Source organism: Adiantum capillus-veneris, chromosome 16 (genome assembly GCF_014529385.1).
Source record: "Adiantum capillus-veneris isolate H3 chromosome 16, ASM1452938v2, whole genome shotgun sequence".
NCBI classification, from domain to species: domain Eukaryota; kingdom Viridiplantae; phylum Streptophyta; class Polypodiopsida; order Polypodiales; family Pteridaceae; genus Adiantum; species Adiantum capillus-veneris.
Genome location: NC_140946.1, coordinates 7,081,091 through 7,102,854, shown reverse-complemented (window position 1 = coordinate 7,102,854; position 21,764 = coordinate 7,081,091). Strand labels below are relative to the sequence as shown.

Here is a 21,764-nt window from a genome sequence, read left to right as displayed (position 1 = left end):
GATTTAGCCCCAGAAGAACCTCAGTTTTCAGCCCTAAACCTGCAGATTTTCAGTGTCAAAGACCCACAGAAAAAAGCCCCAAAACCAGCGTTTTTGGCTCAGTCGCAGATTTCAGCCCATAGCGTTTTTGGACAGCAGTAGAAACATTGCAGATTTCAGCCCTTAGGTCGACTTCGTCATCACTGTCGTCATCGTCATCACTGTCGTCATCGTCGACATAGCTTAGACTTGCATCAGTCTCATGCATTCCATTTGTACCAGATTGTGCAATCATAAGTAGACCACTCTCGCCGACGAGAGTGGGGCCTTCGGAGGAGGGTTTTACAATGTCTTTGGTGTCGTATTCTCTTCTCTCTCTATCTCTCAGTCTCATACTCTTTCACGCACAGTGTCCATTCACTTTGTTTGTATCCATTGCACTCTCTCATTAAGAATGGAAGGCTCTCTCTTCCATAAGAACAAAAGGAACCTTGAGCACAGTTCGGAGCACTCATCTTGAGCAAAGTTCAAACATTCATTCCACTGCACCTAACAACACTACTCATCTTTGTGAGATTCTCTTGGTGGGAACCACCTAAAGTTATGAGACAAGGCGAGTCAACGGCCACCAAAAGGGTCACACCAAAAGCGGACAAAGGCTTAGCTTGCCTCATCTCCTCGGCTCCTCAATCCGCAAAAGAAGCTCAATCTTGGCTTGCTCCTTCGTCCAACTGCGCATCTTACGCCCTTGTTTTTCGTCAGTGTTCACATTATCATCCAAGTGGCGCATCATTGCTTTGGATTGGAGCACTGTTGCCATCATCATGCTGCAACTCCTCAATTGCCATCAAACTTGGCTTCACTTGCATTGTTGACCAGCTCTCGCGCTGTCTTGACAGCTGGCTACCTCTGGAGTCCGCGCGCTACTTGGCCCCGGCTTCGCCATCCATTGTTAAGTATGGAGCTTGATTTACCCCTTGTAATTTTCTATATTAAAAACGCACATTGGTAAGGCCCCCGCTATGAGGAGAAGCCATCGTGCGTGAAGAAAAATCACTCGTCGGAAACCAAAATTTTCATTGAATATTATGGCCGGCCGACGATCGGAAATTGGTCGGAAAACAGATGGCCGGCTGGTTGGTAGTCAATGGCCGGTGGGCGGTGGCCGAATTCAATGGCCGATGGACGATTTCAAGATGGACTTGTCTTCTCAAGGGTGGCCACACATGGGCGTATTGGAGAGACCAAGTCGGACTTGTCAACACAAGAGCGGCTACACACGGCTGCCTCTCATGAGAGAGGGCAGTCCTTTTGGCCTATAAAAGGAGGCCTCTTCTACACAAAAAAATGGATTTTGAAGCATTGTGAAGCAAGGTGGGAGCTCCAAAAGGGTATAGTCCGTTTGTAATCTACTTCTTGTTTTGAAGTACTAAAGCCATTGAGTGGTTGCTTTCTCGTGGACGTAGCCCACATTAGGTGAGCCACGTATATCGTGTGCTCTCTCTCTCTCTCTCTCTCTCTCTCTACTCTATAATCTCTTATGTGTGAAAATTATCCCTCTCCATTAAGTAAACTACTCAATTATCTACTTAGCTACGTCATATTTCCTAACATCCATTACCCTGTACACCTTTGCTAACCTCTTCTGTCTCGGGAGCTCGTCAAAGTCCTTCATATTGGTTTAATTTTCATTTGGCGTTTCAAAGACCATGTTCAAACTCTACACACCAAACACCCACTCCCACCAGGGCTAGAAAAGTACATTCTCCCTAACCGGTGAAAATAAGGGCAAACTTGAAAATCTCCCAGTTTTTAGGTCAAAATTTGAAGCTTTTGCCGATAGTTGACACTTTTGGGTCCGTAGGCAGCTTTTCTGCGTTGACACACATTGTCGGGAATACCCACACGTCTCTTGCCTATTAGCCCCACTTCCCACGAGCCTCAAGAGCCAACCTTTTTTTGCAATGTATGATTTTATAATATCACCAAGGATATGAGCATGTGCTCTTCACACTAGCTTTGGAGAGTCTCCAAGTTCAAAGACCGCTCCAAGGCACCATGGGGAAATTCAAAGGTTCAGTTCGAGGGAAGGGAAAACCGGCAACAACATCATTAGCATCCGCAATAGCAATTCTTTTACATCAGTATTGTTGCATTGGACTTGTTTGTTCAATAAAGCTTGATTGCACAACAAAAGGGGAAAAGAAGCATGTTTGAGGGGAGGAGACGAAGACAAAGACGATGAAGCAGTTGAGACAAAGCATTGAAGAAGACGAAGGTGCTCTTGGATTAGAGTGAAGCAAACATTTTCAGGATTTGGCTCTTGGATTAGAGCGTTATTTTTTGCTCCAGGATTGGAGTGTTATGCTGTTTGTCTCCTGGATTGGGGATGTATGTTGTCTGTGCTCTGGATTGGAGTGTTGTCTTTCTTCATCAAGTTGTAGCCTCTCTTCAAGGGGAGGGATTTTGTCATTCTTTGTGGATCTGTCATCCTTAGTGGATATGTACTAAAATCCTTTGTGGATATTGTGTCATCCTTAGTGGATAAAGAATCTTCCATGTATTCCTGTAGTCCAAACCTAAAGGGGAGGATTGTAAGGTGTGAGCTTTGTCCTAGAGTCCTAGAGTATGAGTCAAGGAGAGAAAATATTGAATTATCCCACATGTAGTGGTGCAAGGTTGTAGAGCTGCTTAGAGCTCATTTCATGAATAAGGAAATCCATTCCATTTTGCATTACATCTCTCTTGTTTATGGTGAGCTTGTGATGGCTTAGCACCTACTCAAGATCGTGTTTATGAGTCCCAAGTTAATAAATCTTGTAATTCTCTTGAGTGATAATCTAGCCAACACACACTCACTTGTGCACAATGTTTCTCTCTCATCCACCCTAGGTAGCACGATCCCATTCCCATCACGGACCTTGTTAGGTTGTGCGGGAGGAGTGTTCATCGGCAATTTTATGTTTCTATGTCTTGTAACATGCATATGTGAGCATTTGTGTTTCATTGTGATGTGCCAACCACTGAATATTCCTTATTGGATGAGATACTTCTAGGAAGTCTACGACCAAGGATATCAAGAGTTTCGATCTGGAATGAGAGTTCCCACCAGCTTATGAGACCCCGTCCGATTGGGGCTTAAGTGACCCGAAGGCATAAAAAATTAAAGCGGGGCGCGCGCGCACAAACACACACACAAAGCGTAAAAACTGACAACGTGGCAATGTGTACAGAATCCCAGATTTCGTGCTGACATGCTGACGTGGCCTTTGTACGGACGTCTGCAATTCGCGCTGACATGCTGACGTGGCCTTTGTACGGACGTCCACAATTCGCGCTGACATGTTGACGTGGTAGGTGTACAGATTTCTGTGATTTACGTTGCTGACGTGGCAGGTGTACGTATTCCCTAAAATTACGCTGGCTGATTTTCAGCATATGCTTTTGGACCAAATGATTTTGAGTTTGAAGGTTTTCATGTAAACTGCTTTTTATAGTCCAAGAACCTTCAATTATGAGCCAAGGGGTCATTCTCTGGCATGCTTTAGTGTGAAAGTGCAGAGGATGGAGTACCGGGGTTTTACTCATTTCAAGCAATATCAAGAAATACCAAAAGGGGAGCCAAGGTTTGGGGCCAATGCTCTCTTCGGGTGGAACTACGCCACTCCCCGTTTCGTGTCGTCTATCTCTTCCAGTTCAGTTGTTATTGAAGGGCTAAAAGTTTGCTCAGTTTGTTCTTTTGAGTTGGCACGTGGTGCTCGTCTTGTGACATTGAATCTGGTGCGGTGCGGAGTGCTCAAGAGGAGAGCCACGACACTCCTTTCTCACAAATTGCCTAGATTGAATAAAGTCATTAATTTCTCTTTGAGATTGTAGGGTACTGACGGGCTGACAGTATTTTGCGGAATGACTTTATGAACTGTGTGCACTAAATTGGAAATTTCCTTGATTGAATTGAAAACATGTGCTCTTTCATGTGTGTATTGTTAGAGACATGTAGAGAGAGATGAAATGTCTGCAAGATTTTGTCTAATGAATGATTTGAACTTAGTGCATCAAGACATTCGTGGGAGATCGGCGAGATCTAGATGTGATGGCTAAGTGAATTGAATGTGAATTGAATCAGATTCTAGTGCATAAAGATGTCTATCTGGATGAGATGACTGGATACTGGTGTGAGTGCATCAAGCGTTTCGGAAGGATGAGATGGCTGCAGAGTGATCTAGATGCATCAAGAGTTCTGGACGGAATGAGATGGCTAGTTTGAATGATTGAAACACAAGTGTTCCATTTGAACTAAGCATCTGATTTTGTGAATTGCATGCTATGTGGATGGTTTGCTTGATTGAAATGTGAAATGAAGGGATATAAATCTAAGATTTAGTAGATCATGCCATCCGTGAAAGTCTAACGCGGTTTAGATGTGATTGCGAAATGGTTACAATGATAAGGATTTGTGTCTGAGACCCTCCACAGAAGTGTGATTGACGAGTGACAGATGTCTCTATAGAAGTACTGGATTGGTAAATTTTGGTGCATGAGTAGTGTCTATTGAAGAAAGTTTCTGTCCTTTAGCTGTTTTTGTTGGCGTAATCGAGAGTGATTACAATTCTTTCAAAAGGGGGGGGGGGGGGGGGGGGGATGCATGCCCATATGGAAGGGAAATGGCCGAGTGGACAAGAGAAGCTGAACCGAGCAACTTAGAGAACTTTTTAGCACCGGCCGTGGGGCCTAAAACCCTAAAAACCCAAAGCTTCAACTCTGAAGAAGTTTTCCATAAATCGCATTGATGATGTGGGAGCTGTGCGAACGCTCGCGTTCTACGTTGATGACCAGGCAGGTTGTACGGATTTTCGCTAAACGTGCTAGCAGCCTTAGCGCTAGCTCTTGGGGGTTTAGTGTTTTTGAGGAGAGTGCTTTTGGGGCTCTGCTTTCAGGCATCCCATGTAAGATTAAAAGAGCCCTTGGGGTCTCACTTTGCAGCATCTAGACATAGAGTCTGAGAGCAGAGGACCCTCGGGAGTTTTACCGTTGCGAACATAGTAAAAAAAAGAAATACCGAACGAGGCGCCAGTCTTCGGTGCTTTTGGGCGCGGAATTTCGCCGTGCCGTATCGTCTCCCTCTCTCTCTCTCTCTCTCTCTCTCTCGGGATAGTTTCATACGATGTTAAAACTCTCTTCTTCTTCTTCTTCTTCTCTCTCTCTCTCTCTCTCTCTCTCTCTCTCGTAAAGTTCAACGATTTTGCAGTTTTTATTCTTGTGTTGCTATTGATTTCTCGCTTGAAGTGTCCAAGCCTGTAACAGTGTGTCCCTCCACCTCCCCATGTTCCTCACTCTTTCATGGCTAGTACTCCACCACCTTATTAGTTCTCACGAGTTGAATACGATGGCGATTACATAGGTCCTTTGTTGGTACGGTTGTACATTTTGTGGTGTGTGCAGAAGGAACCTTCTTCCCTCGGTACATGCAAAGTCCCATGCTATCTTTCTCTTTAATTTTTACTGGCATAAAGACTTGGACAAAGGCCTCAGGAATGGAGTTTGTTATTCACCATACTTTGCAGGCTATTGAGACTTGGGCAGGTTGCAGTCCTCCATGCATTGCCACTGATAGGCTTGCATAGAGTATGGGAGCCATTCGGCAGCTACTGGCATAGGAAAATTATTGTTTGCCAATGGTATTGTCTGTGGAGCATACATCACAGATTCCTCGCACCATGCGAGTATGGTTAGAGTTCATAGTTGTTAGCACATTGCATTGCTCTCTAGACTACTACAGTTCTTGACATGATGAGGATGCTCTTCCTTTAGCTGTTGCTTTACAGCCTCGGCTAGTGTCAAGAGGACTCATTGTTGATTGTTCAGTCTTGTAGCAACTGCTATTGTTGATGTACCTTGTTGAGGTTTCAAGTAAATCTTTACTTGTCACATGGATTTACATGTTGTTCCTTGGAATGCCAATGGATTGCATGATACTAGCATCAATGGCCTGAGACAAAATTTGCTTCGCATAGACTTGCGTTCTCATGTAGATTGAGATGTGGATGTACTTCTCGTGCAGGAGCACAAGCTATCCACGGACAACTATCGTTGATGTGGCAAGCCCTTACCTAGGGTCTCTCATACTGTTTTCGGAAACTAAGATTGGCTTGATTCACAGACAGAATACCCTAATGACCCGCATAAGGTTAAGTATGAGATTCTTCCATAATCTTCTCTTAGTGGGATGGTCGCACAGAAAGCTTGGAAGTTGGTGATGATATAGATAACCATCCCAAGTGGAATAGAGAGTAATTGTCTTTCCGTTTTGTAATGTGGCCCTCTAGTTACTTACAGTAAACTAAAGTTCTAACATTCACTCTAAGGCATCTAGAGTGGGCAACTGCTGCACGTTCTTGCTATTTGATGTACGAAAAATTTGAAAGTGAAACTACAAAGGAAGTGCTAGGAGTTAGCCCATCTTCTTTGTTGTTTTGATAGCTTCCTTTGAGTGAGGACTTCGGTGATCAGTCTTACTGACAAAATCAGCCCCTGGAAGGTGATGCTTCTAAATGGAAAGTGCATGTCCCACAATGGTAAGTTCCTTCTCATAGAAGCATGTAGTTTTGTGTCTTTAAGCCATTTGTTTTCGAAGGCTAGTGCGTGTCCTTCTTGATTGAGTATTGCACAATCACCGGAAGCATCACCTTGTATTTAGATTTGAATCTATCAAAATAGATCCATGACTCTAGAGGTATGTAACCTTGTCGAAAGCTTCTTTTTGGTGCTTCTCCCAAGTGAAAGGGATCTTCTTTGCCAAATCATGAAAAGGAGTGTTTACATTAGCAAATGATAATATGAATCTTCTATGGCCTAGAAAGTTACGTGTGTGTCACGAGGACGTGGCAACTGCTGATTACTGTCACGAGGACGGCCAACTGCTAACATTAGTTGTTGGTTTGTTTTCGTTAATTTTAACCCTCTTTTTGAAGTCACAAATGGCCGGACATTGCGTGGCCAACGTGAAATGGCCGACGGCTGAGAGTTTCACCCGCAAATGGGATGGGTAGGTGGCCACAAGATGGTCTGGCTAGTTTGCACTGGGATCCGAGTAGTAAAAGGGTGTCTAGGCTCAGCTCAAAGTCATTTGGGCCCCCTCCCTACACTTATAAGTCGGTGGGTACTAGGAATTAACTCTAAAGAGGCAAACTGCACACATGGTGGCTCTGCAACAATTTGCCACTTTCAACCAGAAGAGGGGGTGCCCAAATTGAGAGAGGAGGCTGATTTGTTGCTCATTGTGCTTTGTAGTGTGTGGGTGAGTAGTGGGTGCAGGTAATCACAGCTCTTGCAACGCGATGACTTGCTCTCACGTATCTCTCTCTCCCCTTTGGCACATATGGTAATGCCCCACTAGTTGGGCTACCTAGTTGACCAAAGCAAGAGCCTTCTGAATAGGAACCGGATTAGCTAAATGCTAATCCCCAACAGGTTCTCATAGTTCCATCGTGAAGAATTGCGAAATCGGAGAGTTTTCTTGCGTGAAAACTCGTTTGTTTCAAAGGGGAAGTGTCCCATTGCATGCGGAAGCATCTAAGAAGGGAGCCTCGGAAAGGCCTTGGGATGCTTGTACAGGGCTGTAGACACCTAACATTGGAAAAATAGAAAATTACAGCATGCTGAAATTGACTGTAAAGCTTCTAGAATGCGAGGAAAAGCGTCCTACGCGTGTACTTTTGACCTACAGGGATTTTGCACCGTTATGTTGGCGAAATTGGGTCCAAAACCTGCGATCACAGCCATGGATAGGTCCAGACAGCTTGGTGGGAGTTAGGTGAAAGAAATAGGATCGTTTCTTTGCACTAAGAGTAAAGAAATACCGAAAGGGGCGCCAGTCTTTGGTTCCAACAGGTGTCGGCGTCTGCTTGGTTGCGCTCTAGCTTCCAAGCCGTGTGTTTTTGAAGTGTCAATTCCTGTTACAGGTTTTTATTTGCAAAGTTTCTCTGTGTCCTAAAGTCTAAAGTAAAGTTTCGAGTGAAAGCCAAAGTCTACTGCCCTACGGGTCGGTTACAATGTGTCATGTGGTGTAGTTGGTGTAGGACAATCTTTGACTACCTCTTAGCCATGTCCATTCTTAGTTGGCTGTGAGAGGTTTATATGGCCTAGATAATGAATCTCCAATACGAAGAATTTACTTTTCTTGCTATCTTAGGACTCTGTATGGTGGTTTTGAAAGTTGTCTTGTCATGTTTGTGGTTTTAGTTTTTAGTGTACTTCGTGGTACATTTCCAAATTCCTCCACAATTGCTTGGTAGGTTGTAGCACTACTTGAAGGATAATTTTGGTAGCTGTGAGAGTGAAACGAACGAGGAGAGTGGATCTCCCGGCTACACAGGCCGCCTACAGATACGCGTCGGACGAACCACCCGACCATAGCCACCATCCGACAGCTCCCCCGTGTTGGGGCCAGCGCCCGAGGACGTAGGCATGCACCTGTCAGAGCGAGCGTCCCATACCACCTGGCCTCACCTCCTCGAGGTGACCTCGCGCACTCCTAGCCTCGCGGGCTAACCACTGGCACTCTGCGAGTGGGGGTGGATAACTGCAAATGAGGCCTTGGCCTCCCTTTTATAATAATGGCCGGCCACACTGGCCGTGTTCACACTACGTCTGCCCGAACACTGGACGCCCATCCCGACGACATCTGGGCTAGATCCCCTCTCCTGTGAGCGAGACATAACATACTTCCCCCCTTAAGAACCATTGATGTCCTCATCAATGAAGTGGGGATACTGAGCCTTCAAAGCTCTAACAGGTTCCCAAGTAGCAAACCTTTCAGATTGACCCCTCCATTTAATTAAGTACTCGTCATAAGCCTTTTGACGTGAATGACGGGTACGATGATCTAAAATCACTTCTGGTTCTCGAGGAATATACTCAGTTTGCATATCTTGCCATACATTTTCCTCGATAGGCACCATAATGTCGGCTTCGCCCAATTTCACTTTAAGGCAGCTGACATGAAACACTGGATGTACACTAACATCCGAAGGAAGAGCCAGTTTGTAGGTAACTTGGCCAATCTTCTTTGTGATCAAGAACGGACCACAATATCTAGATGAAAGCTTATAATGATTTCCTGTTCGCATAGTCTTGGAATCCTTAGGTATCTTCAGATAGACCCATTGTCCCACATCTAGAGTCCTTGGAGATCTCTTTTGATTAGCATAAGTAGTGACTCGATCATGAGCCGTCCTTATACTATCCTTAGCCAATTCGAGCATTTCTTGAATGTCATACAGGAAATCACGAGCTTGGCGTTCCTTGACTTTCTCTAAGCCAATAGCAATTGGGGATTTAGGCTCAAATCCATACATCAGCATGATTGGGCTAAATATAGTAGCAGAATGCTTGCTACTATTAATAATAGGAAAACTCTAACTGTGGAAGATACCTTTCCAATCAGATTGCCTGTGAGAGACATACGCTCTCAACATGTCCTCTAATGTTTGATTCATCCTCTCAGTTTGTCCGTCGGACTCGGGATGGTCAGAAGACGACATACTCAACTTCGTCTGAAGGTGAGCAAAGACATCTCGCCAAAATCGGCTAGTGAACTTAGTATCTCGATCACTGACTATATCTTCTGGGAGACCATACAGCTTACAAAGCTGATCGACAAATAAAACCGCCAACTTATGGCTTTTTTCTGTCGTCTTCGTTGGTATAAACTTCGCCATTTTTGTGAGTCTATCGACCACAACCCACATAGCGTCATTGCCTCGACTAGTATTTGGCAAACCAATGATGAAGTCTATGGAAATACTCTGCCACTTGGCATCTGGGATTTCCAATGGATGTAGCAGGCCAGCTTTCCTAAGGCGCTCTACCTTATTGACATTACACTGAGAGCATCTCTTCACATAGCTCTCTATGTAAGAGCGCATCCTTGGTCAATAGAAATATCGCTTGACCAAAGCCAAAGTTCTCTGGATGCCTGGGTGCCCAGCGCTAGGAACATCGTGGCATTCGCACAAAATCCTTTGTCGAATCTCATCGATTTCCGGCACGCAGACTTTACCATTTCTGAACAATAGTCCACCTCTAATGGACCTCTAATGGAATATTGTCGCTGCCTTATTGACATTACACTGAGAGCATCTCTTCACATAGCTCTCTATGTAAGAGCGCATCCTTGGCCAATAGAAATATCGCTTGACCAAAGCCAAAGTTCTCTGGATGCCTGGGTGCCCAGCGCTAGGAACATCGTGGCATTCGCACAAATCCTTTGTCGAATCTCATCGATTTCCGGCACGCAGACTTTACCATTTCTGAACAATAGTCCACCTCTAATGGACCTCTAATGGAATATTGTCGCTGTCTTGTGTCTCCAGCACGACTCACTTGGGTCTCCGGATCACCCAAGCCTGTATGCGAGTCATTACCCGCTTCGATCTCGTTCCATATCTTGCCAAAATGGCCATCGAAACGGCATAGCCCTCGGAGAGAGAGATAGAAATCCGTCGAGATTTCAGCCATAGACAAGGCATTAACCTCAGGAATCCTGGTGAGTGCATCGGCAACTCGATTGCTGGATCCTTTTCTATAACGGATCTCAAAGTCAAACTCTTGCATAAGCTCAACCCATCTAGCCTTCCGGCCTCTGAGATCACCCTAATCACATATATAGAGCAAGGAGTGATGATCTGTCCATGCAATAAACGTAGAGATGGCCATACAAGTAGTGCAGCCATTTCCTCAGGGTGTGGACTACAGCATAAAGCTCCTTTTCGTACATTGGATAACGCATTTCAGGGTCGGAAAGCTTCTTACTTTCAAACGCAACAGGACGTCCATCCTGGTATAATGCTGCACCAATAGCATAATCACTAGCATCCGTTTCAACCACAAACGGTTTGCTAGGATCCACAATGTGTAATATTGGCGCAGTAGTCACCAAGTGCTTTAGTGTCCGAAAGCTCTCGTCGAGACGCTCATTCCAGACAACAGGGGGATTACCTTTACGATGAGGACTCGAAGTCTTCGGCCCTTTCACCCCTCCTTTTAAAAGTTGCGCAAGTGGAGCAGCAACTTTAGAGTAATCCTTGATAAACTTGCGAAATAATCCAGTAAAGCCTAAAAAGGACTTTACTTGGCATACATTCTTCAGAATGGGCCAATTTCGCACTTTATCCAAATTTTCAGGGTCAACGCGAATTCCATCGCGAGTAATGATGTGACCCAAGTACAAAAGCTCTTTCTTAAAGAATTCACACTTCGAAGCCTTAGCGTGTAAAGCTTCTCAGTTCTAAGTACTGCGAGAACAGTGCGTATATGCACTAGGTGCTCAGACAAACTTTGGCTGTAGATCAAGATATCATCGAGAAATACAACAACGAAGTTGCCTAAAAACGGTCTCAGCAGATCATTCATCGTCTGCTGAAACGTAGCTGGAGCATTGGTCAAACCAAAAGGCAAGACCAAAAACTCGTAGTGACCATAACGCGTATGGAAGCCTGTCTTAGGAATATCTTCGAGTTTGATCTGTATCTGATGATAGCCTGAGCGCAGGTCTATCTTCGTAAAATACAGCGCTCCATGGAGCCGATCTATCAGATCGTCCATACGTGGGAGCGATACTGGTTCTTGACAGTGAGCTTATTCAACCCCTTGTAATCCACGTAGAAGCGCATAGCGTTATCCTTCTTTCGAGAAAGTTGCAGTGGCGCTCCCTACGGGGATTTGCTAGGCCGAACAAAACCCTTGTCGAGATAATCCTTCTGCTGTCGCTGAATCTCGTCCTCCTCGGTTTTACTAAACCGATAGGGTTGATTTGAAAAGGGCTGACTACCAGCCACCAACTCAATGCCATGATCTACTCCTCTCGAAGGCGGCAAGCTAGGAGGTAGATCATCAGGAAAAACATCCTTGAAATAAGTCATGATTTCTCGGATAAGGTTGGATTCTTCGGAATCCCGAAGTTCAACAGAAGAACATGAAACATTTTTACGAATTCAGTGACAGAAGTACCAAGCACTAATGAATCAAACCAAGCAGATAATAGACATTGATAAAAGTCAACATCAAAAGACTTTATTTCTTTATACATTTCCAAAGCAGTAACAACTGGTATTGCAAAACCATTATTTACAGACTTCTGATTACAAAGAGACATAGATACATGAGGCATGTTCTGCTTAACAAAAACAAGAGAGTGATGTACATAGTCTATATACAATGAGTCTTGTTTATCATAAAACCATGGAATTCCTAAAATAACATCTGCTCTGTCTAGGCGCATGATGTGGAAATCCAGGTTCTCTTTGTAATCAGCTAGCTCGAGCGACAAGTTTGGAATCATCCGATTCCATACATTCGTATCCACGCTACGAGCCATCTTCACGCGATACTCATGGTCACTCAGACCATCAATCCGGTGAGGGTGCTTCGAGGAAGCGACCCCGATTCCAGCATAAGTCCAAATCACCACCGAGATCTTCTCAGGAGAAGAAGAAAGCCAGAAATGCTTCAGTTGCTGGTGCAGTGAAGAAGGAGGCTTGCTTCGGATGTGGCCAGACGGTTCACCAAATCAAGGATTGACCTAAGAAGAAGAAGACGTAGAAACCGCAATGTCGTCCTTCGGTTCAGATTCACGAGATCTCAGGTAACTCTGATGTTGTTCAAGTTGAAATCCATCATTTAGCGCACAGTTCATGCACTAATTGTACTTTTAGCACCAAAGTGTTTGATAAGCACGATCTTCTCCGTTTCCCCGGGAAGATCAATGGTCACCACGTGACCGTACTCCTTGATAATGGAAGCTCACACAATTTTGTGGATGCAAAATTGGTGCAGAAACTGAGCCTGCGGACGCGGCAGTTCTTTTCTTCTCATAATTCACTCCATTTATTAAATGGAACGTCTTGGCCTTTGCCACTGCATCCTCGACATCAACCGGGGCTTTATCCTTAATTAAGGCCCAACGGTAGTCCTCATGCAATCCCAACAGATACATGTGCACAGCGTGCGTAGAATCCACCTTGCAGAAGGTGAGCGCCTCCTTGAAAGCTGTCGTATACTTATCAAAAGATAGAGTTTTCATCGGAAGACTTTGCAGTTTGGCATAAGCTTTCAAAGGGTCCATTTTGGCGAAATCCCTCTTGAATTTCACACAAAAGTCAGCCCATGTCGTAGGCTTCTCTGTCATGTCACGCCACCAGGTAAGTGCCTTACTGCGCAAATAGAGAGGAATCGTCTGAATCCTCCGTTCATCATGCTCCCCATGGAGATCAAAGTATGTGGTCCACTAGTGCATCGAGTTATTTACGGCCAGTTCTGTACACTCCTTCTCTTCGCCTGAGAAATTGGTAGTTTTGTACGGAATCGTGGCAATCGGACCACCCTGTGAACGCCCAAAAGCAGCAATCTGCATCCACAATTGTTGGAGATGGGTTTCGCCCTCGGAAATACGTGCAGTCGTCGACTGAGCCATATTTCGAGAGTAGAGAGTCGGGAACTGAGCCCATGCACGACCTCTTCGAGAGAGGCCAAGTGAATGTTCGTCTGAACGTTCACGTTTTCCACAGCAGTAACACGCTGGTCGAAACTCTGGAAAGAACTTGTAATCCATGTGTAGAGAGCATGCGTGAATGGAATTTGGATATTACTTGGCGTGTCGTCACGTTGCACATCTGAGCTGGAGGAATCCATGGCAAAGTGCGTGAAAAACTGGAAATTTCACGTGAAGCCGGGCCTTTTTTGCACTTTTCGATCGCGAAAAGTTGAAGTTCGAAGAGCTCCACGCGTCGGCGTGAGCGTCTGAACGCGAGCAGGTGATGGCGGGAGCACGGGAGTGCGAGCAGGCTCGGGAGAGAAGCAGGAGAGTCTAAAAACTCAATTCTCTGCAACTTATAGGTCTGTAAATGAGTTTTTTAATAAAACACAGGTTTCAAACTATACTTTAAAGAAGTCCTGGCCATTTAAAAAAAAATAATAAAAGGTACTTGATTTAAAGAAACCAAGCTTAAGTGACATCAAAAGAAAACTCCAGCGCTGAAGTTAAAAAAAAACGTTCGTTGCTTCTGCCGACGGATGCCGTGTGGAGTGTGGGAGAGAGCACACGCGCGTGAATATGGGGAGCTTGCGCTCGCATGAGTTTGGCACACGCTAGGCTGCCAATTGGGCACCACGTTGGAAAAAAAAGCTACGCAAGTACCACTGCAGACTCAAGGCCCGCTCACAGAGAGAGGTAGTTCTCTCTCTCTCTCTCTCTCTCTCTCTCTCTCTCTCTCTCTCTCTCTATGCTTCGCACAGAGAGAGACTTACAAAGAGAGGGATTTACAGAGAGATTTGAAAGTATACCATATGCTGAATTTTAATCTAAAGCAGAAAATTAATGATAAAATACATTGATTTTCATTGAAAACCAGTAAATTCGGTAAGAATCCTCTGATTTTCAGCATTCCCACCTGTTAAATTGCTGAATTTTGTCAAAAATCAGCAAAAACCACATTAAGTTTCACATGCAAACATACTCATGAGAAGAAAAACGCACAATTTCAGCGGTTAATTACTAAAAATTACGCGAACTCGAGGTTCCCCGACTCGAACCGATTCGTAGGTGTGCACACAGTCCATTCGTGCAGCCAAGCCGGCTTTGATACCATGAAACGAACGAGGAGAGTGGATCTCCCGGCTACACAGACCTACAGACACGCGTCAGACGAACCACCTGACCATAGCCACCATTCGGTAGCTCCCCCGTGCTGGGGCCAGCGTCCGAGGACGTAGGCGTGCACCTGTAAGACTGAGCGTCCCATACCACCTGGCCTGACCTCCTCGAGGTGACCTCACGCACTCTTAGCCTCGCGGGCTAACCACTGGCACTCTGCCAGTCGGGGTCGATAACTGCAAATGAGGCCTTGGCCTCCCTTTTATAATAATGGCCGGCCACACTACGTCCGCCCGGACATTGGAGGCCCATCCCGATGGCATCTGGGCTAGGTTCCCTCTTCTGTGACGGGGACATAATAGAGAGTTTTGAAAGTTTTGATAGTTCTGGTAGTTCCAAAAGTTTTGGTAATTTTGATAGTTTTGGAGTTTTGACAATATTGCTAGGTTTGCCAGTTTTGGTTCTTTTGACAATCTTGGTAGGTTTTACTCTTTTTTAAGCTTTGGTTGTTTTGATTAATATGAAGCTTATGAGTGCGTAGCTGATGGAAGACCGTCTTAAAGTGTTGTCAATGTTTTCTTTGAAAGTCTGCTAAAATACTAATATGTCATCAGAGAACACTCTTGTGAATGTCAACGAGGCCTAAATATGCAATCCATCGTTGGTGGAATGGTTAAGCCTAAAGGCATCACCAAGAACTCAGAGTTCAAAGGTGCAAAAAGTTGTCTTATGCATAGCTTCAGGAGTATGCGTATATGATGATAACCGCTTTTAAGATCTATTTTTCTAAGGATATGAGAACCTTGCAACTTATCAAGGATATTGTATTACCTTGGATTAGAAAGCAATTCTTGATAGTGATCTTGTTCAAAGATCAATACTCTAAACACATATGAAATGTGCAGTCTTTCTTTTGTACCACAACCCATTGACACCGTCTTGTTGGCGTGCCACACCATAGCTTTATTTTTTCCATAGACCCCCAATGGAGGTCTATGGCAAAATATTGCTATGGTGCAGCATGGGACCAAAGAGCCGATCGGACTAAGATTACAATGAGACTTTGAAGGGGTAGGGTGTTTGGTGCATTCCTTGCATGTGCGAAGTTTCGTTGCCATGTGACACCGTCTCAATGATCCCGTGCCGCACCCGTGCCGCACCATAGCCATAGATGTTCTAGGCGTCCCAATAGACGTCTATGGCTAAAATATGGCGATGGTGTGGCATGGGACCAAAGAGTCGACTCATATTGCAATGAGACTTTGAAGGGGCTGGGTGTTTGGTGCATTCCTTTCATGTGCAAAGTTTCGTTGCCATGTGACACCGTCTCAATGATCGCGTGCCGCACCATAGCCCTACTTTTTCCGTGGACACCCTAGACATCCCAATGGACGTCTATGGCTAATATATGGCTATGGTGTGGCACAAGACCGAGGAGTCGAACTCGGATTGCAATGAAACAGTACAAGCAAGGAATGCACCAAACACCCCGCCCCTTCAAAGTCTCATTGTCATCTGACACCGTCTCAACGATCTAGTGCCGCACCATAGCCATATTTTTACCATGGGCGTCCTAGACGTTCCATTGGATGTCTATGGCTAAAATATGGCTATGGTGTGGCACGGGACCGAGAAGTCGAAGTCGGATTGCAATGAAATGGCCAAAATGTGGCTATGGTGGGGCCGGGACCGAGGAGTTGAACTCAGATTGCAATGAAACGTTGCAGGGGGGGTAGGAGGAACAATACTTGGTGAGATGAGACCCTTTTCAAAAAGCTCATTGATGTGACTAACCCGCTTTGGAGGAGAACTAGCACAAACCAAACCAATTCTATAATCTTCCAGGCGTTCGGGGTAACTCATCTGGTAGAGTCCATGAAACAATCTTTACACTTATTAAGGAACTTGGTCCTCCTTCGATGCGTACTAGAAATCAAATTTTGTGTAGAAATACCCCTCATTAGGACCAAGTAAACTGAAACACAATTCTTCATTTCTTTCATAATAGAGATAATGACTTACACTGGGAATATGCCAGTCACGAGCATCGGCGTAAACCAAAAGCTTTTTGCCTCAACTTTAAAAGAGAGGGTCTTTAACAATTGGATGGATCCGGTAATGCCGAGGCATGCGCAGGATGACAACACATCCTTCTATGGGTGTCATCATGAATCTTTTCCTTAGAGCCCCCGATAGGCAAGTTGAGATGTTTTTGTACTTGAGTTGAATTCGTAGTCAATTCTTCAAAGGCAGAACGAGATGTAACTGGAGTGCCTAGTTGGTCGGGTGTAAGGCATAGTCGTTCAGCAGGATTGTAGGAAATGAAACTGTTGGGTTGAGCTTGGATCATATAAGATGAGAACTCTTTGACTGTTGAGGCATCCTGAACCTTTCAAGAGTTTGTGCTTTCAAGTTTCCTTTTTGTCACTCATTGTTGCCTTGCAGATCAGGGGTAGAATTGGAACTTGGAAAAATTGCGGAGGGGACAAATGGGTTTTTTATTGCCTTTTACCCCACAGAGGAAACACTTTCCCTCATTCATATAGTTCTACTATTGGAGCTACTTTGTTTTCTATTCTTGGACCTCTGGCTTTTTAGAAAGTCTGAAAGAGGCCGTTCTGATGTAAAAATGTCTCATTTTGGAGCTGAATGTGTGCTTTTTCACTGTTGTGTGGGCTTTTTGTTTAATTGAAATAACTAGCAGTTCCCAATGTGTGCAGACTACTACTACCAAGGCTAAATCACGTACAACAAGGCGAAAGTGATTGCAAGCTGATCGTTTATCCTTTTGCCTGTGAAGAAGGGTTTTCAGCCCATGGAAGGTATGAGCTCTAGAAGGGCTCGTCATTGCTTGGGCTCGAACGGCACAAGTTTTTTACGAGAATGGTAGGGGCCTTCTTGAGGCATGTTTAGACTAATAAGAAAGTTTGCTACATCCTTCACGTTCTCTGAAAAGGGTCCTAGTCCATGTTTCTTTCAAATAGGTATTTTTTCTTGTTGGGATCTATAAGCTTAGCAGCTTACTACAAATAATTGCTTTGTGCTTAATACGTTGCTCAAGGTGATTATTTCTTCAAGAACACAACTTGATTCTCCAGAATGTACGAATATGTTATATATTTAGTGCAGGATTCACAGATTTGACGACTTATCGGGGATCCAGCAATGGGTCTATGAAAATTTCCTGACGATCAGAAAAGTCCCAGTAAGTGATATCTATGTTTACCACGTAGAGATTTTAGATGGTTATGACCTTTCATTTATGTTTCCTTGAATTCCCAAGCCCTTGGTTGGTCACCACCCAAGCTTATCCTTTTTTCTTCTAAATAACAAAACAATAGAAACATTTTCTGGCTGCTTAAAATGTGGTTTGAAGTCGGCCAAGAAAGAAAAATTGCAAGCTGTTTTCGATGCCATCAATTACTTCAAGACAGTAAACAACTTTGAAAGACCTTAAAAGTGTTTGGGAGATTGCCATTTTGAGAGGGGCTCTGCAATTAGCATTCACCATCCTTAAAAGACCTTATTTGTGTTGAATGCTAGTGTTGATGGGCCCCAACTTCTTTGCTATGCAATATGAGAGAAAGCAGAATATCATGATTTAATGGTCGCCAGTTATGAAGGTGAGGCAATGCCTTCGTTTTATTGATTAATTGTAACACCAAATATCTATTGTAACACAGGATGCATGCTTGTGCCTGACAGTGGTTCTTAAGAGCAACAAGAGTGGACTTAATTATTTAAAAAAGCTAATCAAGATATGAGGCATTATATTGGCTACAAAGCTTTTCATGGAGTATACAATTGTGGTCTCTCCACAAAGATGCCCATATGCACACCAAAAGCAGGTAGAGGAGCTAAGATCTTGTCAGTTAGGACTTGTGCTTCCCTTGTGTACCTCTGTTTAGGGAGACATGTTGAATTTCTCTTATGTAGTAAGATATGTTGCACACGTTCACACATTGACTCCTTGAAAATGGCAGCCAAAAGGCACCTTTCAAAGTAACCAAGTGATCCAACTGAAACCTCAATGTGCTTGATGATGTAGAGTATTTTACTCTTTTAAAGGAAGGAGGCAAGGTTATGTAGTTTTGAGATCTCTATGGCTAATGCATTGCTTCGTTGGAAAATGTTGTGATGGCAAGTTCGATGCTTTTTTATTTACACAACACTGGCTTGATGTTGATATGGTACTCGTTCAACTATCATAATCATTGTGAATTTTGGTAATTGGCATCTTATTGCTAAAGGATTATAATATGGGAGAGCAAGTTTTAGGTCTGTGGTTAATACAATCCTTCCGATTGTACCTTACAACTAGCTAAGGTGGCAATGGGAACATGACAATGGTCCACCGATTTTCAATATTGGGTTGCAGCTTCAGGCTTTTGTTGTTATTACAGTAAGCAAGGCAATGGTCACTTCAAGTCCAAGTGATGTGGCCAACTAGCTAATTAGCACCGTTGGCACAACCACTATTTTAGAAGAGAGTTCTATGGTTGTGGTAGAAGTTGCCTTGCAAGACCTTGTAGGAATAGCCGACAATTTTTGTTGTTTATGCCTCTTCAATTGTGGCTCAATGAATTTTCTACCTCATCTTACTATTTTGGTGTCTATTGAGTATGGTTATGCTCCAAGTGCTAGAGGCTCCTAATGGCACTTTCACAAGGAAAACAAATATAAGACATAAGAACTATGATAATCGATCTTGAATTTGTAATGGAAATTGATATATAATTATTTTACTTTAGATGACCGGTGGAAAAGGCATAATCGAGCTATGGCCTATGCAAAACGACATTTTATTTATTTATATTTTTTATGTATATTTTATTATTCAAGTGCTCTTTATGAGATTGGATCATTATTATGTTCGGTGGGGTAGTTTGTACTCATTTTGAGTATTCATGAAATTCATAAATAAATACGTGCAAGAGGAAGATGCACACTCTTGGAGGGGGGGGGGGGGGAGATTGCACCTAACGCTTGTGTCTATTCTTCTTTTCTCTCCTTTGTTCTCTCTGGTGTAGCACTCCACTTTAGGAGGTGTATCTACACGGATTCTATTACTTTCTCGCACTTTGCTTTTTTCCATCCGTGTATAGCTTGGATTATGTGCAAGTATGGATACTAATTATGCAGATCTGTTGTTTTATGGCTAGTAGAATGTTATTTTCGATATTTTGTAGCGTCTTCTACGCTCTGGATTGTAGTAGGTATGTCACATTCATGTCGACTTCTGACTAGTATCGCGACATCTCCGGTGTATATCTATCAATGTGATTGTTCACATTTAGTACAAATTTTCTCAAAATTTGTAAGCTTCAAAATCAATAGACTCAAGATATTCAGACTTGTGGCCACTATGGATTTTAATGAAGAATATATTGGGCAACATAAGTGAAGGATACTTACCTCTACGTCAGAATTTGATATCGACAAGTTTCAAAGACATGCTTTGAACATATATTCATTGAGTTTGATATCACTTTGTCATAAGATTGATATCCATTGATTATGCTAGCTTGGCAAACCACTCTATAAAATTTATATAACGCCTTTATTATCCGTTTGTTTGTACTCAACTCTTTGTCTTCTATAAACCCTAACTTCGCATTAGTTTTATGATTAACAACTTTTAAAATGCTAATGTATTTAGTGTACGGTTGAATTGTTCAATTAAAAAACAAATCACCTTGGTGTTGTCTTTGAAAAACACTTTTGTAGATAAAGCTAAGTACAATGATCTCATCTCAGAGAACCTCCACGTGAAATTTCTAAATGCTTTCTAATAATATATATCTAATAAGATCATGTAATTATCTCTGATAAGTTAGCTTCTCTTCTATATCTTTAGATTGAGCACTATTCCAGTGCTTATTCCACTTGTTTTTGTATCTTTAAAACTCTTAATTTTTTTTTGTTTCTTTTATATCATTGTATTATACGACAATACCCCAATTTGATGTTTATATGAATACTCATTTTATCGAATTTCTTTTAAATGACTCTCTTTGCAGATATTTTTACGAGGCTATATCCAAGAAATTTAGCTCTTTTACTTGTTTACATTGTGTTATAAGCTGTAAAATCAATGATTTTTAACGTCATGGATTGTACTTACATTGATTGGATTCTCTACTAAGATGATTTGCTAATACTCACATACTTCAATCCCCTAAGTTATTCCAATTTGGTATCCAATATGTTTGTTTTTTTATGCTTTGTTTAGTCCATTGGTCACGTGTACATAGCTCCGTTGATTTGTCGATTTAATCAACACCAGTTATACGTAAATATTCGTCGGTTTAGGTATCACGAGAGCAGATTTGTCAATTTAGGTAGCACATGAACACATGCAGATTCACTGTTTTAAACAATGTTAAGTGCAGATCAGTCGGTTTGGGTAGCAGAAGTGCATATTTGTTGATTTAGATACATGATGTTTTTATGTTGCAATACTCAATGGAATTTATAAAAATTGATTATTGAATGATGAGTGTGATCAATGATATATTGATTCATCAGGGTATGGCATATACTACTAATTCTAGTGGTATGGGACACTAGAATATGCACTGTGTAGATGACAATAGGCATAACCAAATTCGTTTGTTTGAATTAACAGTTTGATTTTTGACATATAATTTTAAGTATTATTTTGACAAGTATGATTTGCAAGTAGGAGGGCAATTCCTTTCTAACGGAGAAGGTAATAATAGAAATTGATTGATATATAATTATTTTATTGTAATTGACAGGTGAAAAAAACATAATCGCTCGAGCTATGGGCTATGCAAAAGGGCATCAAATTTATGTATATTTTATTATTCAAGTGTGGATGGGTGCTCTGTATTTATTTTGATCATTCAAAAAATCTATAAATAAATGTGTGCAAGAGGGAAATGCTTACTCTTGCACGAGGGGAGATTGCAGCCATTGTTTGTGTCTATTCTCCTCTCCTCTCCTCTCTTCTCTTTCATCGTTCCAGTGTAGCACTCCGTTGCAAGAGGTGCACGTGCCACACGGATTCTACTACTCTCTCATGCTTTGCGTCTCTCTATTTGCGTATAGTTTGGAATATGTGCAAGTGTACTACTAGGTATACAAATCTGTCATTTTACGGCTTGTGGAA

The 21,764-nt window shown here is 42.9% G+C and overlaps 1 protein-coding gene across 1 annotated transcript in view; it reads left to right on the top strand.

Moving 5' to 3' along the window:
- LOC147438504 (hydroxyproline-rich glycoprotein family protein) overlaps positions 1 to 17,778 on the top strand; it is a 90,179-nt gene extending 72,401 nt beyond the window's left edge. The window contains exon 7 of the mRNA XM_086484604.1: positions 17,350 to 17,778. Coding sequence (XP_086340730.1) covers positions 17,350 to 17,394 — 45 coding nt within the window. The 3' untranslated portion in view covers positions 17,395 to 17,778. The remainder of the gene's footprint in view (positions 1 to 17,349) is intronic.
- Positions 17,779 to 21,764: the final 3,986 nt, after the last annotated feature.